Source organism: Corvus moneduloides, chromosome 6 (genome assembly GCF_009650955.1).
Source record: "Corvus moneduloides isolate bCorMon1 chromosome 6, bCorMon1.pri, whole genome shotgun sequence".
NCBI lineage: Eukaryota > Metazoa > Chordata > Aves > Passeriformes > Corvidae > Corvus > Corvus moneduloides.
The window spans coordinates 15415029-15431393 of NC_045481.1; the positions used below are offsets into that span (position 1 = coordinate 15415029).

At 38.5% G+C, this 16365-nt stretch overlaps 1 protein-coding gene across 11 annotated transcripts in view; it reads right to left on the reverse strand.

Moving 5' to 3' along the window:
- Positions 1–2433: 2433 nt before the first annotated feature.
- Positions 2434–16365, reverse strand: part of UNC79 (unc-79 homolog, NALCN channel complex subunit) — a 107420-nt gene continuing 93488 nt past the window's right edge. For 10 of the 11 annotated variants that reach the window (XM_032112398.1, XM_032112397.1, XM_032112391.1 and 7 more), the window contains 6 exons: positions 14723–14898; positions 12966–13152; positions 11399–11596; positions 9064–9141; positions 4549–4590; positions 2434–3853 (listed from right to left, as the gene is read on the reverse strand). In XM_032112398.1, coding sequence (XP_031968289.1) covers positions 3653–3853; positions 4549–4590; positions 9064–9141; positions 11399–11596; positions 12966–13152; positions 14723–14898 — 882 coding nt within the window. In that variant the 3' untranslated portion in view covers positions 2434–3652. The remainder of the gene's footprint in view (positions 3854–4548; positions 4591–9063; positions 9142–11398; positions 11597–12965; positions 13153–14722; positions 14899–16365) is intronic. The other variant, XM_032112389.1, reaches the window with a different exon arrangement.

The window sequence follows — 16365 nt, forward strand, 5'->3', positions numbered from 1 at the left end:
CTAAACACTGTTCCTAAGTGGCAGCTCTCTATGATCCTACAGAGAATGGATTCTGCTCCTGGTGACACACACCCAGAGACACAGCTGTGCTGGGAGCATGGCGGAGCAGAAAGATTTGCCACTGCTATTTGGCAGCATTTTCAGGGAACACCAAGTGTTATTTATTTCCTAATCTTCCTACAGAATATAAAGAATTGCTGCTCAGGGCTATTTCAGAGAGATAATGTGACTTGAGATGTATATTGACCTCAGGCACTGTAAAGATATATTTTACAGTGCTTTAAAAAACTACTAATGCAGATTTCTGTACTTCTGAAGATCCCTAGAGTGCACTTCAAAGATTCTCCTGAAGTCTTAAACCACACATATCTGGTCAAGCCCCATGTTATTTGTTGTTATTAGTCGAACACCCCTATACTGGTTATACCATCTTCCAGGCTGTATCCCCTATGCTTAAGCAGCTTCTTAATACATACTTGCAGTCCTAATCTGCCTAGGCATAACAGCTCCATGAGAACCGTATTAATTATAATCAGTGACAGATACATACTGAATCCTATGTTGAAACATGGGAGTAGTTTCCGTGACCAGCTCTTATCTCTAAACCCAGAGCTGAAACCACATCTCAATTCTCACAGTATTAAACTGTTTACAGACCTGGATTCAGCAGGTCTGTTTTTGGCTTCTGTTTAATTTTAATAACTCCCCACCACTGTATTTGCATTCTTTTTGAGTTTTGCCAGTCTGAACATAGATGCTTTGAATCAGATTTTTCTAGGTAGGGAAAGAGCTTTCACCATGTTGCTTCCATGCATTATCCACTGAGTGAGACGCCTGATCACAGATTCTCCTTTCCAGAAGTGAGTTTTAACAACAAGCTCTCTCAGGCTCTACTCTTCTCCTGCAAATCATCTCTCTTCATCCTTTAGGTTTCCACAATTCCCATTGCACCCATCTAAGCTCACCCACCTCACACCCAAGGGCCTCATATTCCCTCCCTCTCCTTGTCTTTCAGTTGTCTTTCACCAGATCACAGCATATCAAAATACAAAAAATCTCTCTCCTACACATCCCACTTTCAGGGGCCCAATAGCACTTCCATTTCAGTAGAGAGACCCCAGCCCCTACAATAGTGAACCTGGGCCCGCTATTAATGTGGTTACTCAGCAAAGGTGTCACCTGTGCTGCAGGCACAAGACTGAAGAAGACACGGCTGAGGAATGGAAGGAGTGAGTCCCACTGAAAACACAGACCACAGCTCCTTTTTGCCCGAAGGCAAAGTTCCAACTGCCTACCACTTAGCTTGGTACTGCACCCCCATGAGGGAGTGATGGAGCTTGGGGTGATGTGACAGGATGGGATCCAAAATCAACAAAACACAGCTCAACCACCAGCATTCTGCAGATGAGCTAGAAAGTGCCTACAGGGAATCATTATGGAGAAAATCCCAAAACCCCTTCAGGAAATCAGCATGCCGGGCACCTCTCTGAAGTACCTGTACATTAATGCACACAGTCAGGGGAATAAACACGCCATGAGAGATCTAAGAGTCCCAAGAGTTATGACCCTGGATGAAAGAAGGATGCAAGAAAGATGGTTAATATTTGAGAATAACCTACTCCAAGCTCAAGAGCATGCCCGTGGTGGTGCATCCCCCTCCCTGCTCCTCGTCAGACCACACTATGATCTCAGAAAGGCTCGTTAGGCCACCTCCCTCTGAGCAGATGCTGCTGATGGGGCTGATACCCCCACTTTCACCATCACTTGTTGAGAAGATGCAAAGGCATCCAAAGCTAATACTTCATTGAACTCGAGGGGAATTTTTCACAGGTACCTTCTACATACTCATACTGGTTTTGTGTGCATGGGAGTGTGAATGTGCTGTAGTAAGTGTACTGTGTGTGTTCCCTCTTGGATTCTAAAGTATGTTAAGTGTGTAAGTAAGATAGGCCTCTAAGTGGGTGTGTTTATAGAATATTTTGTTAAATTGCTTAAATTAGGTTATCAATTAAGTGCTGTTAAAACCTTTAGGCCCAAAAACAGTTGGTCAGGTCTGGGGCTGACTTTGGCAAGGGGAGTCCACTCTGTGTCTTGACTCAATGGGAGGATCTCTCTCATTCCTTTTTATCCTTACTTACCGTTTTTCATCCCCAGCCTCCACGTAGATCATTTTAGGTTGCTTTCCATTTTAGATTAGCTAAATCAACTTATCTCCACTGGAAACACATAAAGAGGCATATTTTAAGCAAGCTAGCACATGCCTTACTGTCTTTTCTTTGTTTCATTGGTTGGTTTTATTTTTGTTGTTTTTGTAATGCATAATGGTACTTTAATGGCATATCTGCAAACATTTCCGTTTTTATTTTAGTAAATGCAGTGAGGAAAGACTGACCCTTCACAAAACCTGAAATGCACTCAGACAGATCCTGAGAGTGGTAATAAAGACCAGGAATTTAATAGCCTTCTAATATACAACTTAATGTTTGTTATTTTTCTAATCAGTGCATTACAGAATAAACACAGAATATACAACTGGGATTGCACAGATTTAAGTATTTATTACAAGAGGTGGTAAATCATGATGCTTTCAAGACTTTATGTAAAATTCACTGAGTTAATTGATTCTCCTTAGATTCCAATGGGCTTTGGCTGAGTCCCCTAATGATATTAAAATCCATCTGTTATTAAATATCATGTTTAATACAACAGTATGCAAATAGTGGGATTTGTAAATATCATTATGCAAAAGTTCAAGTCCAATCATGCTCCTCTTGAAGTCTGCAACATATATTCTGTAGACATCAATAAGAATAGATTTGGGATATCTTTTTAATTGTACTGTATACAAGTATAGACAGAAGAATACAATACAGTAGTCACAAAATTAAAGAGGTTTCTATGAAACCTACAAAGAACAGCAGCAGAGAATCAATTAAGTAAAAGCAGTATTTCAAAAAATAATAAGTCAGACTTGCAGTTCTGGAAAATGGACTGAAAAAAAAGACAAATTAATTGGCACAGTTTAACAACCTAATTTCTAAGTGCACTTCATAACAACTCTCCTTACAAGCTGCTGTTTTCCCAGAAGATGATGACAAAAAGCTTCATTAGAACATCACTGGTTTATAGTGACAGATTTTATTGCATTGCCAGCTGTGATTCTAAAAAAAAAAAAGACATCCCCCCTAAAAACTCATATAAAGGTTCCTAAAAACCCTATTTTCTTTTGTAATTGTCAAAAAATAGCAACATAGCACTTCCATGTTTGTGAATACCCACAATTCTATTTTTAAAAAAAATAGAAGTTAAAGAAAAGTGATTTTTGTTTTAGCTTCAAAAATAATGTAAAGAAACATTTAAGAACAAGTTATTTCAATGATCAGAGAGATATGTACAATACGATAGATTTGAGTCCAATCCATGTTCATGAATGCAGACTTAGAACCTGCTGATCCTGAGTAACTGTAATTATAAACTGGCAGGAGCAGGCCCTTAGCTTCACCCATTATAAGCTTTTTCACAATCTGTCCTAGGCTAAAAAGTGTAGCTACAGTATGTACTCTGTATACTGATTTATACAAAAAGTCTTTTACAGCTCTAACCCTGTTATTGCTAGGCTAAAAAACTAATATTTTGGAACAAATTACATGAATCATAAAGGATAGAACTGAGATGCAGCTTCTGATGACTGAATTTCTACTTGAGCCATTTTAAACTGGGTACACTGTAGCCACTTGCGGAGCACAGATGAGCTGTTGTTCATTTGTCCTGACCCCTGTAACATCCTCAGGCTGTGATGGTTGACATTGCTCTGGATGGCTTGGAGGCGGAGCTGAAGTCCAGCAGATAAATGCTGTTGAAATGATGCAAAACATGTAGTTTTTTACCTTTAACACATACATTCATATAACAACTTGAATGGTATAGGTTGTTGGCCAGGGAGTTTCTTACACTGCCCCAGTGTCAAATTTCTATCTTCCACATCCTGCACTGTGGTGTTGCCATGGAAGGCATATGTGCTTACAGACACAACTCCATACTGAGACCAACTCCAAAACTTTTCTTCTCTTCATCAAAATTCTCTTGACTCACAAACCACACTGATCCACCTTGCTCTCCCTTACAAAGATGGCCAGCTGGCACAGTTTTACCCAAGCAAACAGGCCCACAATATCATCTTTAGAACTCAAATCTATCTCCTGAGTCAAGAGTCCCAACCCTGACTTGTCAGGGAACTCTCAAGCCTAAGACATTAAGTAAACCACAGCTCAGGGAACAACCGATCTCAGTAAATAGAGAGGAAAGGCCCCAACATAGACCCTGGTTAGAGGAAAGTGTTCCAGAAGGGAAAAGTAGAGCAGTACTGACTACAGGGCAAGTATCTCAGCCAATGATTCTCTATGTATGCTCACACTTCAGACCTACATCTCATCTGCATATGCTACAATTACCTATTTTCAGAGAGTTTGCAGATCATATCTTATTTCCAGAATTTACAGGAATGTACAGTTCTAAGAATAAAATGATAAGGTACTAGAAACAACTTACCTTTAGGTTTGACTGTATCATTGGCAACCACATTGGTATAAGCTGCAAGAAGAAGTGCATTTTGTTGTTATACAAGTGACTGTAAACATGCTACAGTTACTGTGAGACAGAGAAAGATATCTCTAATGCATTTAGCCATTTGAATTGGCATGGTCTGAACCACAAATCTGAAAATGTGGTTATTTAAAGTATTTGGAGAAGGTAGCTCTCGGATGTAAAGAAGCCAGTTTCCCTTGTCAGTAGCTTGATGGATCATGAGCACCAATTACTGATATCCTGTTTAAGGCAATGATGAGAATACAGAATTAAACTTGCTATAGGAAGTATAGGAAGTGAATTCTTATTTTCCTTGTGAGGGTGTTTTGTATGCGCAGGTGAGCAATATTGGAGTAAATAGAGTAAACATTTTGCATGGTGAGGTATACATCAAAAAATGAAAAAAAACCATGCAGCAGTAGTTCTTAATAACAGGTCATATATCTAAATAGTAATCAACATTTTATAAGCTACTAGTCACATCAGTGCTGCACTGCAGAATGTGAGATATTCTGTAGGCCAGGGAGCACAGGTAAAAGCTATCCAGAATGACAAGGTGAGGAGGTCTGCAAATCTGTCAGCTGTGATTGGACTGGAGCGATATGTATTTCAGACTCCTGCTCTTCAGGGAACTTTTACTTCTGAGGAAGTGTAACATGACAACCTTATGAAAGCCAGAGAGGCACTTCTAGCAAAAGTATTCATGTTTTTCAATATTAATTTATCCACTGAGGTTACTGTTCTAAAATATGGCATTAAAATTTGCAATTTGCCAATTATGCTACAGGGAGCTGCAAGTTAAACCTAATCACTATTGACAACATTAGATAAAGTGCTGTTTCCCTTGTGCAAGGAACAATAATTGTTTCAATTTCAGTGCTCTTGTGCTGGAGAATCATATGCAGCTCTGTCAGGACTCATTACTTAGTCTACCACATGAAGAACCATAGTCAAACCTCAGCATTTACAGACAGATGAATGCCCAAACAGCTGGAACGCAGCCAGATGCAGACATGTGGGCTCTGTACACCCTTCCGTGGGCTCTCACACTAATGAAGCGCTTAATAAGATGCAGTGACCACAATCCCAAGGTGTGTTTTTGGTGAGGAAGGAACAGGTCTGAGAGGCCATGGTCCACACCCCACTGCCATCAACAAAATATCACTGACAACTTCATCTGACACTGAAGAAGTTCCTATGGAGTTAGCCAGTGGTGGCAGGACTGGTGTCAGAAGTACATCAAGCAAGAAGGGAAGCCAGGTAGAAAACTTAGGGTACTCTGCATCTGAACCAACTCACTGGACAACTTTTACAGTCAGCTGAGAGAATCAAGCACTTCACATTTAGTTCATCTTGTCCCAAAGCAAGTATCTAAAATAGATCAAGATGAATCATGTCCAAAAATACTGTATCTCCACTGACTGTAAAGGGCGCTCATGGAAACTAGCTTTTATCGATATCTCTTCTAGACAAGTCTAAGGTCAGACACAGATCTTTGTCCTCCAGCACCAGTTCTGTCTTCCAGGGTCTGGACATATTTAGAGAAATAAAACACTCTGCTGCAGGCACAAGCAAGCAAGCCCTCTAGTGCTACAGCTGCCAGATAGATAAGTCACACAAGAAGACATTTTTATGGAAGCACTTGAGTTTTGTTAACTAATCCTCAGCCAGCCTTTTCTTCACAAAGGAAGAATACAAAACTCTAGTTAGAAAGAAGAGCTGGAAGAACAGAGTGCTGTCAGACACTGTCAAATTTTTTGAGTTTATATTTTCAACAAAATTATACTGATTCCAGTCCAATTTTTAAAGGGAAACCAGGCTGTAGAATAGCTAGACAGCAGCTGCTGGAGCTGCATAAAACCCTTGGGTCTCTGCAAAAGGCCTTGAGTTGTTCCTGCCTTTACTGTAGGCTCCCAAGTTCCTCAGAGATACATTTGATGGTCAAAGATGTGATCAGCAAGGAGCTGGTCTCCATCACCAATGCCTATCCTGGTATGGCCACTTTCCCAGTTCCTTTGACATAGAAAAGCAAGAGAAAAGTTGAACACTTTCATTTAAGCCCTTCTAAAGCAGAATGCTTCCCTTCAGAGGAATATATAATGAATTCAATACATACGTGTATATATATGCATCTGTGTGTGTGTGTATGTATGCATATATCTCGCTAAAACTTAGCAAAAAAAATTAAATGCATAATGGCTGAAATGTTTTCATAGGAAAGCAACTTTGTTTTTCACACCAGATTGGTAAAGACTGTCTAACATCAGATCCAAAAAATATCCTCTGTGAATATATGAAATGGCTCAAATACTATGGGAAGTAATCAACACATCTCAATGCTTTCAGTGTGAGTTTAATTTAATAGCAAAGGCCAACAGTACTGGGAGGAGGAAACCTCACAGCACCAACACCGGGAGGAGATGAAGGAGTGCTTATCTCAGGTATAAAGAAAACTCTTGTCTCAGTGAAGGAGAGATGCACTGTTCATGTCTTCTCTTTTTTCCCCTCACTTACCATACATAAAATGGCCACCTAGGATAGCTATCCATAAACCACTTGGCATCATGTCACGTGCACCACCTTCTCATTTTGGTGTATTAGAGACATGTGTGTGTTTAATCATGCAATGACTTCATTAACAAGTAAGTTTTTGCACCACCTGAATCCTCAGATGGAATAAAACACACTGCAGTAAATATCATTATAAGAATGATATACGGTCAGTATTTATCAATGCTACTGTGCTCAATTCCAAGAGAAATTCATTGGGAATTATTAATTTTGCCGAATAAATCTCTGAGTGATAAGAATGTTCTGTATAAAAAAAGCCTGAACTCACTACACTTTGTCCTTTCCTTCAGTGAAAACTAAACCTTGTTTGAAAGAATTATATCTAAATAAAAGAGAAAAGAAGTGCTTTAAAACACAAGATAAAATTGTCTAGAATAAAACAAGCTACCTAAAACCTGTCTGGTAAACTCTTTTTCAAAGAATGGTCATCATTCAGACTTACAAAGTAGGAGTAACAAAGTTCAGATCTACGTCACAGTCACTGAAGAAGAGACAGTCTCAAATTTGATTTTTTAAATTAGAGAAGCCACTCACTGGTTCCTGTGTGAATAAGCTTTGCAACCCTGTGTCTTTGAAGGACTTCAAACACACAGTAAGCCTTTCCCTAAATCATGGCGCTTATTTTTCAGATCTACAATAAATATTTTTACACTTAGTTAGTTCTGACAAAAAATAGTAACCTGGAACTATGAATCCTATAGTACTGTTATGTAGATATATTGTTCATGCAGGATTTCACTTTGGGGCTGAGTAAAGGGGATTTGGTCACCCAGATTCTTCTCTTCCATCTCCTATCCACTAAACATGAAAGCTTAGCACCTTAACTCAGAGTTCCACAGTTTTATGAGCTTGATTTTATGGTAACAACAATGTTCTTTTAACCTGACTTAGAATTATATTGATATATACTCTCAAATATAACCCTCTGAAAGCATTCATTTGATTTGTGACAGGGATTTGGCCCCAAAGGCCTCTCTTTTCACAGCTTTAAAGCCACTCTTCATCTTTGTCAAATTCTGAACATCCTGGACTGGCTAAAAGTGAAGTCCATACGTCTTTCAGGCACAGCCATAATCACTTTAACATCCCTTAGTGACAGAATTTCTGTAGTGAATCAAGACATTACAAATCTGTATTTTCACAATGAGTGTGAATGCTTTCATGTCAGTTGACATAAAGACCTTCAATTTTAGCTACTTTATTTTCAATTCTTGCTTGATCACAAAAGACTGGAGTAAAGCAACAGTCAGAAATTTCCTTTAGAGCAACAGAAGAACTATATTAACCTTAACTACTTCTGTGGAAGCTCTCTTGCACTGGGAAAACATAGAAAAGGCTAGTAATACTGATTTATGCTTGTGAGACTACCTCAGTCCTTCTGCAAACACTATGATAACCCATGGAAGACTGAATATGGATTTCCAAAGAAACAACACATATGCATATAATAACAAGAAAAACACTGTGGCAAAAAGTTTTTGTTATCCACCTAAAAGAATGTGAGGCTCAGAACACAGATGAGATCTGCAAAGGACCTATGATGATTAAAAGATACAGAATGGCTGAAAATTCAGGCAATAGCTAGAGGCTCTCAAAGTCAGTGACATTAGTTGTGTCTATTAGAGAAATAAGATCATTATTGACATTAGTGACAGTGGAAAGAGGAAGTAGATGTCCATTAAAAAAAAAATCAGGAGAACTTGAATTTGAGACTGTGGTCTGGTCTTCTTACCACAGATTTTATTTTTCAGTATGTTCTGCTAGGTTGTATCATGGCATTAACATTTAACTTCAGTTTCTTCTACTTTCCTTTTTTTGAGTGGGAAGGGAAGCAGAGGACAGTACTTTCAGAAATCAGAACAGTCAGGCAATCTCATTAACTAAATAGTCATGGTATGGTATGCCTACCTTTACAAAGATAGTGGAGTTGCATTCCTGCAAAGCCTCCATTAAACTGATCACATGCAGGCACACCATTTCCACCATCTTGGAAAAGAAAAATCAAGCATAAAACCAAATTAATGTCCAGCATAACAATATCATAAACTAAGCCAATAGTCTCTAAGAAGAATCTTCCTGTATTTGCTAGGCAAAGGACCTAGGATAGGTCATTCAGTATCCAGATAGGATACTGAATCACTAGGTGTGCATTTATCAACCACTGACACACAAGATTAAATATTACATGAGCACATATGGGATATTTTTCTTTATTTAGTTTTACCCCAATGTGGTAACATCTATTGGTTAAGTATTTCAATCCTTGATATATTTTAATACTTGTCACATGTCAAAACAAGTTGCCTTTGGCTCTGTTCTTTTCAGACATCATAAATTGTTTTTTATATCTTTGCTGTGTAATTCTCATCAATCTGTGTGTCAAAAATTGGTATCCTTATTTATTGAATCTTTGAAAATTAACATACTCACAAAACCCATCTTTTTATCCCCCATCAAAAGACAATTTATTGTTTCTAACTGACAGCTAGTCTGTAATTCTTCCATTTTGTATCATAATTTATGACAGATGCAAATATCAGTTATTTGGTAGCAGACAGCTTTTTATGTTTCATATTGTGTAAATTCACAGGTACAAGACAAACACCCTGAGCCAGCAGTGAGTATTTACAGTGCCTGTCTAAACTACATGTAAATTCCCCTTGATAATAATAAACTTAGCTTTTATGTTGTGCTTTTCATCTTCAAAGTGCTTCACAAACACTAACTAATTAACCTCACAACACCCCTGTGAGACAGGCAAGTATTATTATCTACATTTCACAGAGCAAGAGCTGAGGCAGAGAGCTTAACAACTGTGGCACTAAAGCTACATAATGATATACTTTCAGAAAAAGGATTGGAACTTGGGACTTCCCAGTCATATTCTTGTCCTAAGGCTTGACAAGAGGCTTTTGTGTCTGACTAAACAAGGGGCTGGTTAGGAATGCTATGCACACTTCCTGTTCCTTCAAATGGAGCTCCCTGAGCTCCCTGAACTACTGCTCCCAACAATGGCTTGTGAACCACTGTGTCTTGGGAACCCTGCTAGATGTCACCCTGCTAAAATATCATCTAAAGACAGCTATAGGTGGTCCTTGCTTGATATGGACAAGACACAGGAAACAGTAACTGGTTGAGACTTTCAAGTGTAGCCCATGCAATTACAATTAAAAGGGCAAGGTCCATACCTGCCTAGGATGGAAATGTTTCACATGGGGAAAGGGGAACTATATAAAACAATTTCCATACACATAACAGGTCTACATTTAAAAAAGAAAAAAGAAAACCCAAACAAACCAAAAGTGAAAAGCTTGAAAGCATCAAACCGTAAAAACCCAGACCTTAAGAGCACCTGACTTAAGAGTAATGGGCCATATATAAAAATGTTTCCCACTCAAAGCTAACATCAGGCTCTCCAGAGCCAGAGCTACTAGTGAACACCTCAGTTCAAAAGTTTTGAGCTGTCGTGACTATCTCGGATGTGGGAAACACAGTAGGTCTTGCCCATCAGAAACAAGCTCTTAACCCTAAGCTTGCAGGTGCAGAGAATCAGCAGTCAAGGGTAAGCAAAGAGCAGCTATGAGAGGGCTGCTGGAACCCCTCAGTTCTTATTGTACAAAGTTGCTCCAACAGAAGAGAGTAGTTGGGATAAACAAATGTTTAAAGGTTATTTCCAAACAAATGATATGGACAATTTTTGGACAGAGTGAACATTTCCCTTTTAAATCTTATTTCTAGACATGCCTCCTTCTGGTCATTCATTACTCAAAAATGTTTCAAGAGATATTTATGTCGCTTATTTCTGATAAGTAACCAGTGAATTATGGGTGGCCAATTGTCAGCAGTTGTGTAATTTTTCACCATCACATGGTAAAAAATAATCAAATGGATATTCACAGAATTATCCTAGAACAGTTCATTTCTGCTGTAAGGCAGAGTCAGATAAAACAACAGACCACAGTTAAGAGCAGGAATATACATAAAATGGGACGTGATGCAAAGAGCTCTTAATCCAACAAGCAGCAACTCAAGCTCTTAATGCTGTTTCAGGCAGATTCTGGCTAGATCCAGTTTCAGGCCCACTGTGAGGTTAAACCACTACTAATTAGCTATCCCTTTAATTTCTCAAAAGCATCAAAGTCACTTTATGATGTTATTCATAGTCTGTTGTATTCCACTGAAACAGAGCCAAGCCTCCTCTGAGTTTAATCTGTACTAAATCTGTCTGCAGCACCTGACTCACCACTTTGTTATGTGCCATTAGCTGGAGGATGCTCGGTGTCACTCGGCTCCAGAACTCCAGGGCTGTGAGGATTGCTGTAAAGCTAAATTCGTTCTGATTCTGGACTGTCGGAGCTACTGCTGTTTGCTCACAATACACTGTCCAGAGCTGAGCAAATATAAATGCATGGAACAGGGAACACATGTGCAGAACAGATGTCTGTAGAAACAGAAAATAAAAGGAAATGTTTATTTAAATAAGTGTATTGGGATATAGTGCAGAGGCTTTCATCCCCTGTCATGTGTCCCACCGTGCAGTTTTTCCCATATTTCCCACCCATTAGGAACTAGTAAGTCAAGTACACTTGATAACATCTTGTCCATGTTTAAAAAATGGGTTTATATTTACAGACCAAAAACTGCATTTGCAAACATGCTCCCGTGCCATCTAAGTGCATGGCACTAAGGTCAGTCCCTTTAAAAGAAGGTTAGTTTTGCAAAACAGGACTATTTCTGAAAATTCAGGACTATTTCTGAAACTTTCTTAATGGAAATCTCCACAGCAATCTGTGGAAGGTATGGAGGCTCTGGCGCATGTGACTCCACTTCAGAAATGCTGTTGGGGTAAGTCATTCAGATTCTGATCACCAAAAGGACAGCTATCATACAAAATGCATGATCTTACTACATCTGTTCTGTTAATCTGTCATCCATTTCTGCTTTGCTGGGACTGCTCATAGTCACAAGGAAATGGTCAAGGAACGAGAATTCATTTTGCATACTCATGCATGGTTCTTTGCTAATCCTTGTAATATACCACAGGGTCTGAGCCTCCAGGACTGCTGGACATTAACTACTTCATTACAAGAAAGATGCTTCTGGTCAGAAATGTTTTCTCAGTTTGCAAGTGCAAGAGGGATTCATGCTCTGTGGCAGTATGACTGCACCAAACATTGCAATGGTTGCTTGGTAACTGAAAAGAAGTATTTGAAAGAGCAAAAAAAGGCCAAAGAAATGAATGGAAAGCACCAGTGTGCTGGTGAAGGGAAAGAAAGGAGGATTTTACGTATAAGATGTGTGATCATTCTGCTTCTGTCACTAATAAAACCCTGGTTGGTGTCAAAGACTGCTGCTATATTTGTGTTAAACTACTGCCACAAATGTCTTATAATCTGTAATAACTCTTCTGGTCCTGAACACCTTAAGAAAAAAGTTGTGCTTGAATCATCACTGTTTGTAATGATTTTGATCATAAAATTATTTACATGCTATCCAGTGCAAATATACAACTAGAATAAATAACTTTCTGAAAGATTTGCTACAGAGACTGCCATTGCTAAAGGTTCAATTTGGAACTCAATTTTTCTTTCCTCACTCCTGTGTTCAGACATTTTGAAATAGCCAAACCTCATTAACTGTACTGATTTCATCAGTTTTCTATGCATTTAAGAAAAACTGTACAGAGATTTCTTTCCCTAGGCCCTGGATTTTATTAAGGTTTTACCCCTCCTTTTTTTCTTACTAAAAATAAATGTTTGCAATAAGGCCAGTACATAACACATCTCTACTTAAAACACATAATCCCTTACCTTTGATTGCTCTGGAAACCCAATCAGAATAACAATAAGGTGGTCAGCAATTTGTGAACCTGCATCCAGTGGAATAGGCATGCAAGATGATGGAGAATTTGGACAGACAACATTGTGTGTCAGAGACCCCAGAAGTAGCCAGGACAGCAAACGAATGTGTGAGACACATTCTATGAACTCTTTGGGCCTGTCAAGAAAGAGCAGATTTTACAATGATACTAAGTTTTCTGGCTTTCCCCAAAATATGGAGTCTCCTTATGCACATTAGGCAGATGCAGTCTCAGGGTGCTGGAGACACAGATCATTGGTACAGCTTTGGGAAGATCCCAACCACACAGAACTTAGTGGCCTTGGCGTACCATATACAAGTCCAATAGAACATATTTGGTGGGTCTAAGAAACAGTCTCTATAAAAGGTTAAAGCATTCACAGCTTCATTGCTTCCATATACAATGATTTTTTTACACAGATATCATCAGATGGGAAGGACTGCCCAAGTGGAAACGCTCCTCTCAGCTCCCCTGGACACCACTCAGCAGCCTTACCTCCACTGTGTTCCACTTCTCCATTGGTAAAGCAGAGTTAATTTCTATGTTCTTGAGCCTCTCTTTGCACATTTAGATTGTGTTTTTGAGGGCAGGGACTATGCTTTGTTGTGACACTTAAGTGTTTGTCCACCATCTACTGCAATGTCTAATTGCAAAGCAGTGTGCTTATATAATCTGAAAAGGAAGAGCCCTTTACTGGTGACATCTTGTCTGTCCCTTTTCCGCTTCTAAGCTCTGAGTAAATACTCATTTGAATTCAGAGGCACAGGAAAAATGTAATTTTTTTTCCATCAGTAAATCACTATTTACTAGGCTACTCTCACTGCTGTTTCTAGTTTCTAATTTGACATCATTGTCAAAGACTCATATTACACAAGAAGCATGCCACTAATTTTTGATTTTTAATAAACTCTGTCAAAATGCTCTTCCACAAGTCCCTATAGGATCTTAAAGTAATTCATTACCTTAAATTCAGAGCATGTATTCCTTTTTTAACATGTAAGAAACTAAAGTGCAAGGAGATAAGCACTCCATATTTCCAAAAGCAGATATGCTCCACATGAGTGCATATGCAGATGTATCTAAAGGACTGGAGCCTAAGCAGCATAGTGCCCAAAATCCTGGATAGGCAGTCTGGGACAAAGCTGGGGCAAGAATACAGGTTTGTTGAAACATAATCCAATTGCCTACACTCAAAACATCTCATTTGTTGTCACTGTAACACAAGGGATCTCTCACAGTGAAAAGGGACAGAAAACATGTCTTGAGCAGGATTTCTCTCATCTAACTTTATTATCACATCAGTAGGCCTACACTTAAAGTTCTCACTCATTTGTGCTCCATAATTTCAAAGGCCATTTCCCATTGTATTGTCTACAATTCGTAGAATATTATCTGTAATTCTAGGACTGATCAAGTCCCTCTGTACTTTTCACTGTCTGCATCTAGACCAAGAATCAAGTTAAATTCCAGTGTTACTCCAGTCAAGCCCCTGGAGTTACCTTCACTGTCCCTTTGGCATGTACTTTAAATATCACATTGACAAATTCCTCAGTTAAGGATCCCGGAACTGCTGAGTAGCTGTTTCAATGTCCCACTGCCACCATTCCCTACTGTGGATCTTATCTATGGAATCTGGCAATAAAAACATAATTTTGTGACAATTTCTAACTCATTTTAGTATTCCTTTTTGTGGAAAAGCGTTCTCACCCTTGTTGCATTGCTGAAGGAGGATGGTAAAGCCAAGGCAAATATCGGATCACAGCTTTGTTGTCCCTGTGGTTTCCCCGGGTGATTTCCATGGCAGCAATCTGAGCTAAACCAACTTTCAGATGTCCACCAAATGTGTCTTCATGCAGTGGCTGAGAACAAGTCTTCATGTGACTCTGCAAGGCAAAGATCTGATTTCCTACCCAAAAAGAGTATTTTGCTTGAACTAAGTTCTTCCAAAAAACAGCATATTCTATTTCACTCCCCTTCAATTCCTTCTCAGGATCTCTAACTGTGTCTACAAAACAAAACTGAGAAATAGATTTTAAAAAATTCTCCAGTCCCTATATGAGTAACACCTGTATGATGCAGATCTTTCCCCACCCACAATTTCAAGAGGCCATACAAAATATAAATTGGGCAAAATGTACAGGCAGCTGTACAACAGCTCATAAATACAAACTAATGCTTGCACATCCAGAGAGCTTAGGTGAAAACAAAAGAACCTAACCATTTAACAAGATGGAAGGCATTTCCTGCCCAGATGCTATGTGCAATACTCTATTTACACGTTCAGAAAGAAGCTCTCACTTATTCACCAGCACTATTCAGCTATATTGCACCTTTCAGTTACAAATGCCTTTAAGCTCTGGTGATAAAAAGGGTCAAACCTCTTACCAAGAAACACGCAAATATTTATGCCTGTAAATACAATTAATTATCCTGCTTTGCCAGCTTTGAGGGATGTTTCATTGGTGCTTCTTGAGGTACTTCTGCATTTCTATTAAGCTAACTTTGCATTACCTTCTGGTATTAGACTATAACAGAACACAGGCTGACTGCAGTTGCTTGCTTAAAAGGAGAGCCATATGCTTCGCACAAGAAAATCAGGTCATCAGTTATTCAATTATTATAACAGGATAAAAATCAGTGAACCAATAGTATTTCTGTAACAGATAAGTATCTGACCCCAGAAACTTACACTCTCAAATTGCACTTACTTAAAGTCTCTTTCAAGAGAAAAAACCCCTATGTACCAGCATGAATATCTAATGACTTTGTTATATAGACAAGTAAAAAGGATAGACAGTTTTGCAGGTAAATACATTATAAACCTTCAAAAATGGTGGAATTTTCTAAATAAAATCCTATCAAACTTTACCAATTAAAATGTTATTGCAAAGAGAAAAAAAATCATAATAAACTGAACAGAAACAGTACACTGAAATGTGATTATTTTGAGAATTAACATTTATACCTTTTTTATAATGCAGTAGTTGCTAACACAAAGGACTGAAAATAATTAGCCTCTTTCACAGACATTATTATTGGACACACAAAAGATGACATTAGGTATAAATAAACAACTTTAACTATTTCTGTTCACTGAATTCCTACAGAGAGTAGAAATTTCCAAATTTGGAAACCAACATTAAACTTCTGCTGTTGGGATTGTTACTGGTCATATAAATCATATAGCATTCTTTGCTAGCTATCAACCCCAGATGCTGTTGATAATACACACTTGTCATAAGAAATCGTACAACTGGATGAACTTAGGACTCATTTTCTAGTGAGTAACACTGCTGTTAATAAAACCCAAGCAATGTAAGGAAATATATTAAATGAGCTTGCAAGAATTT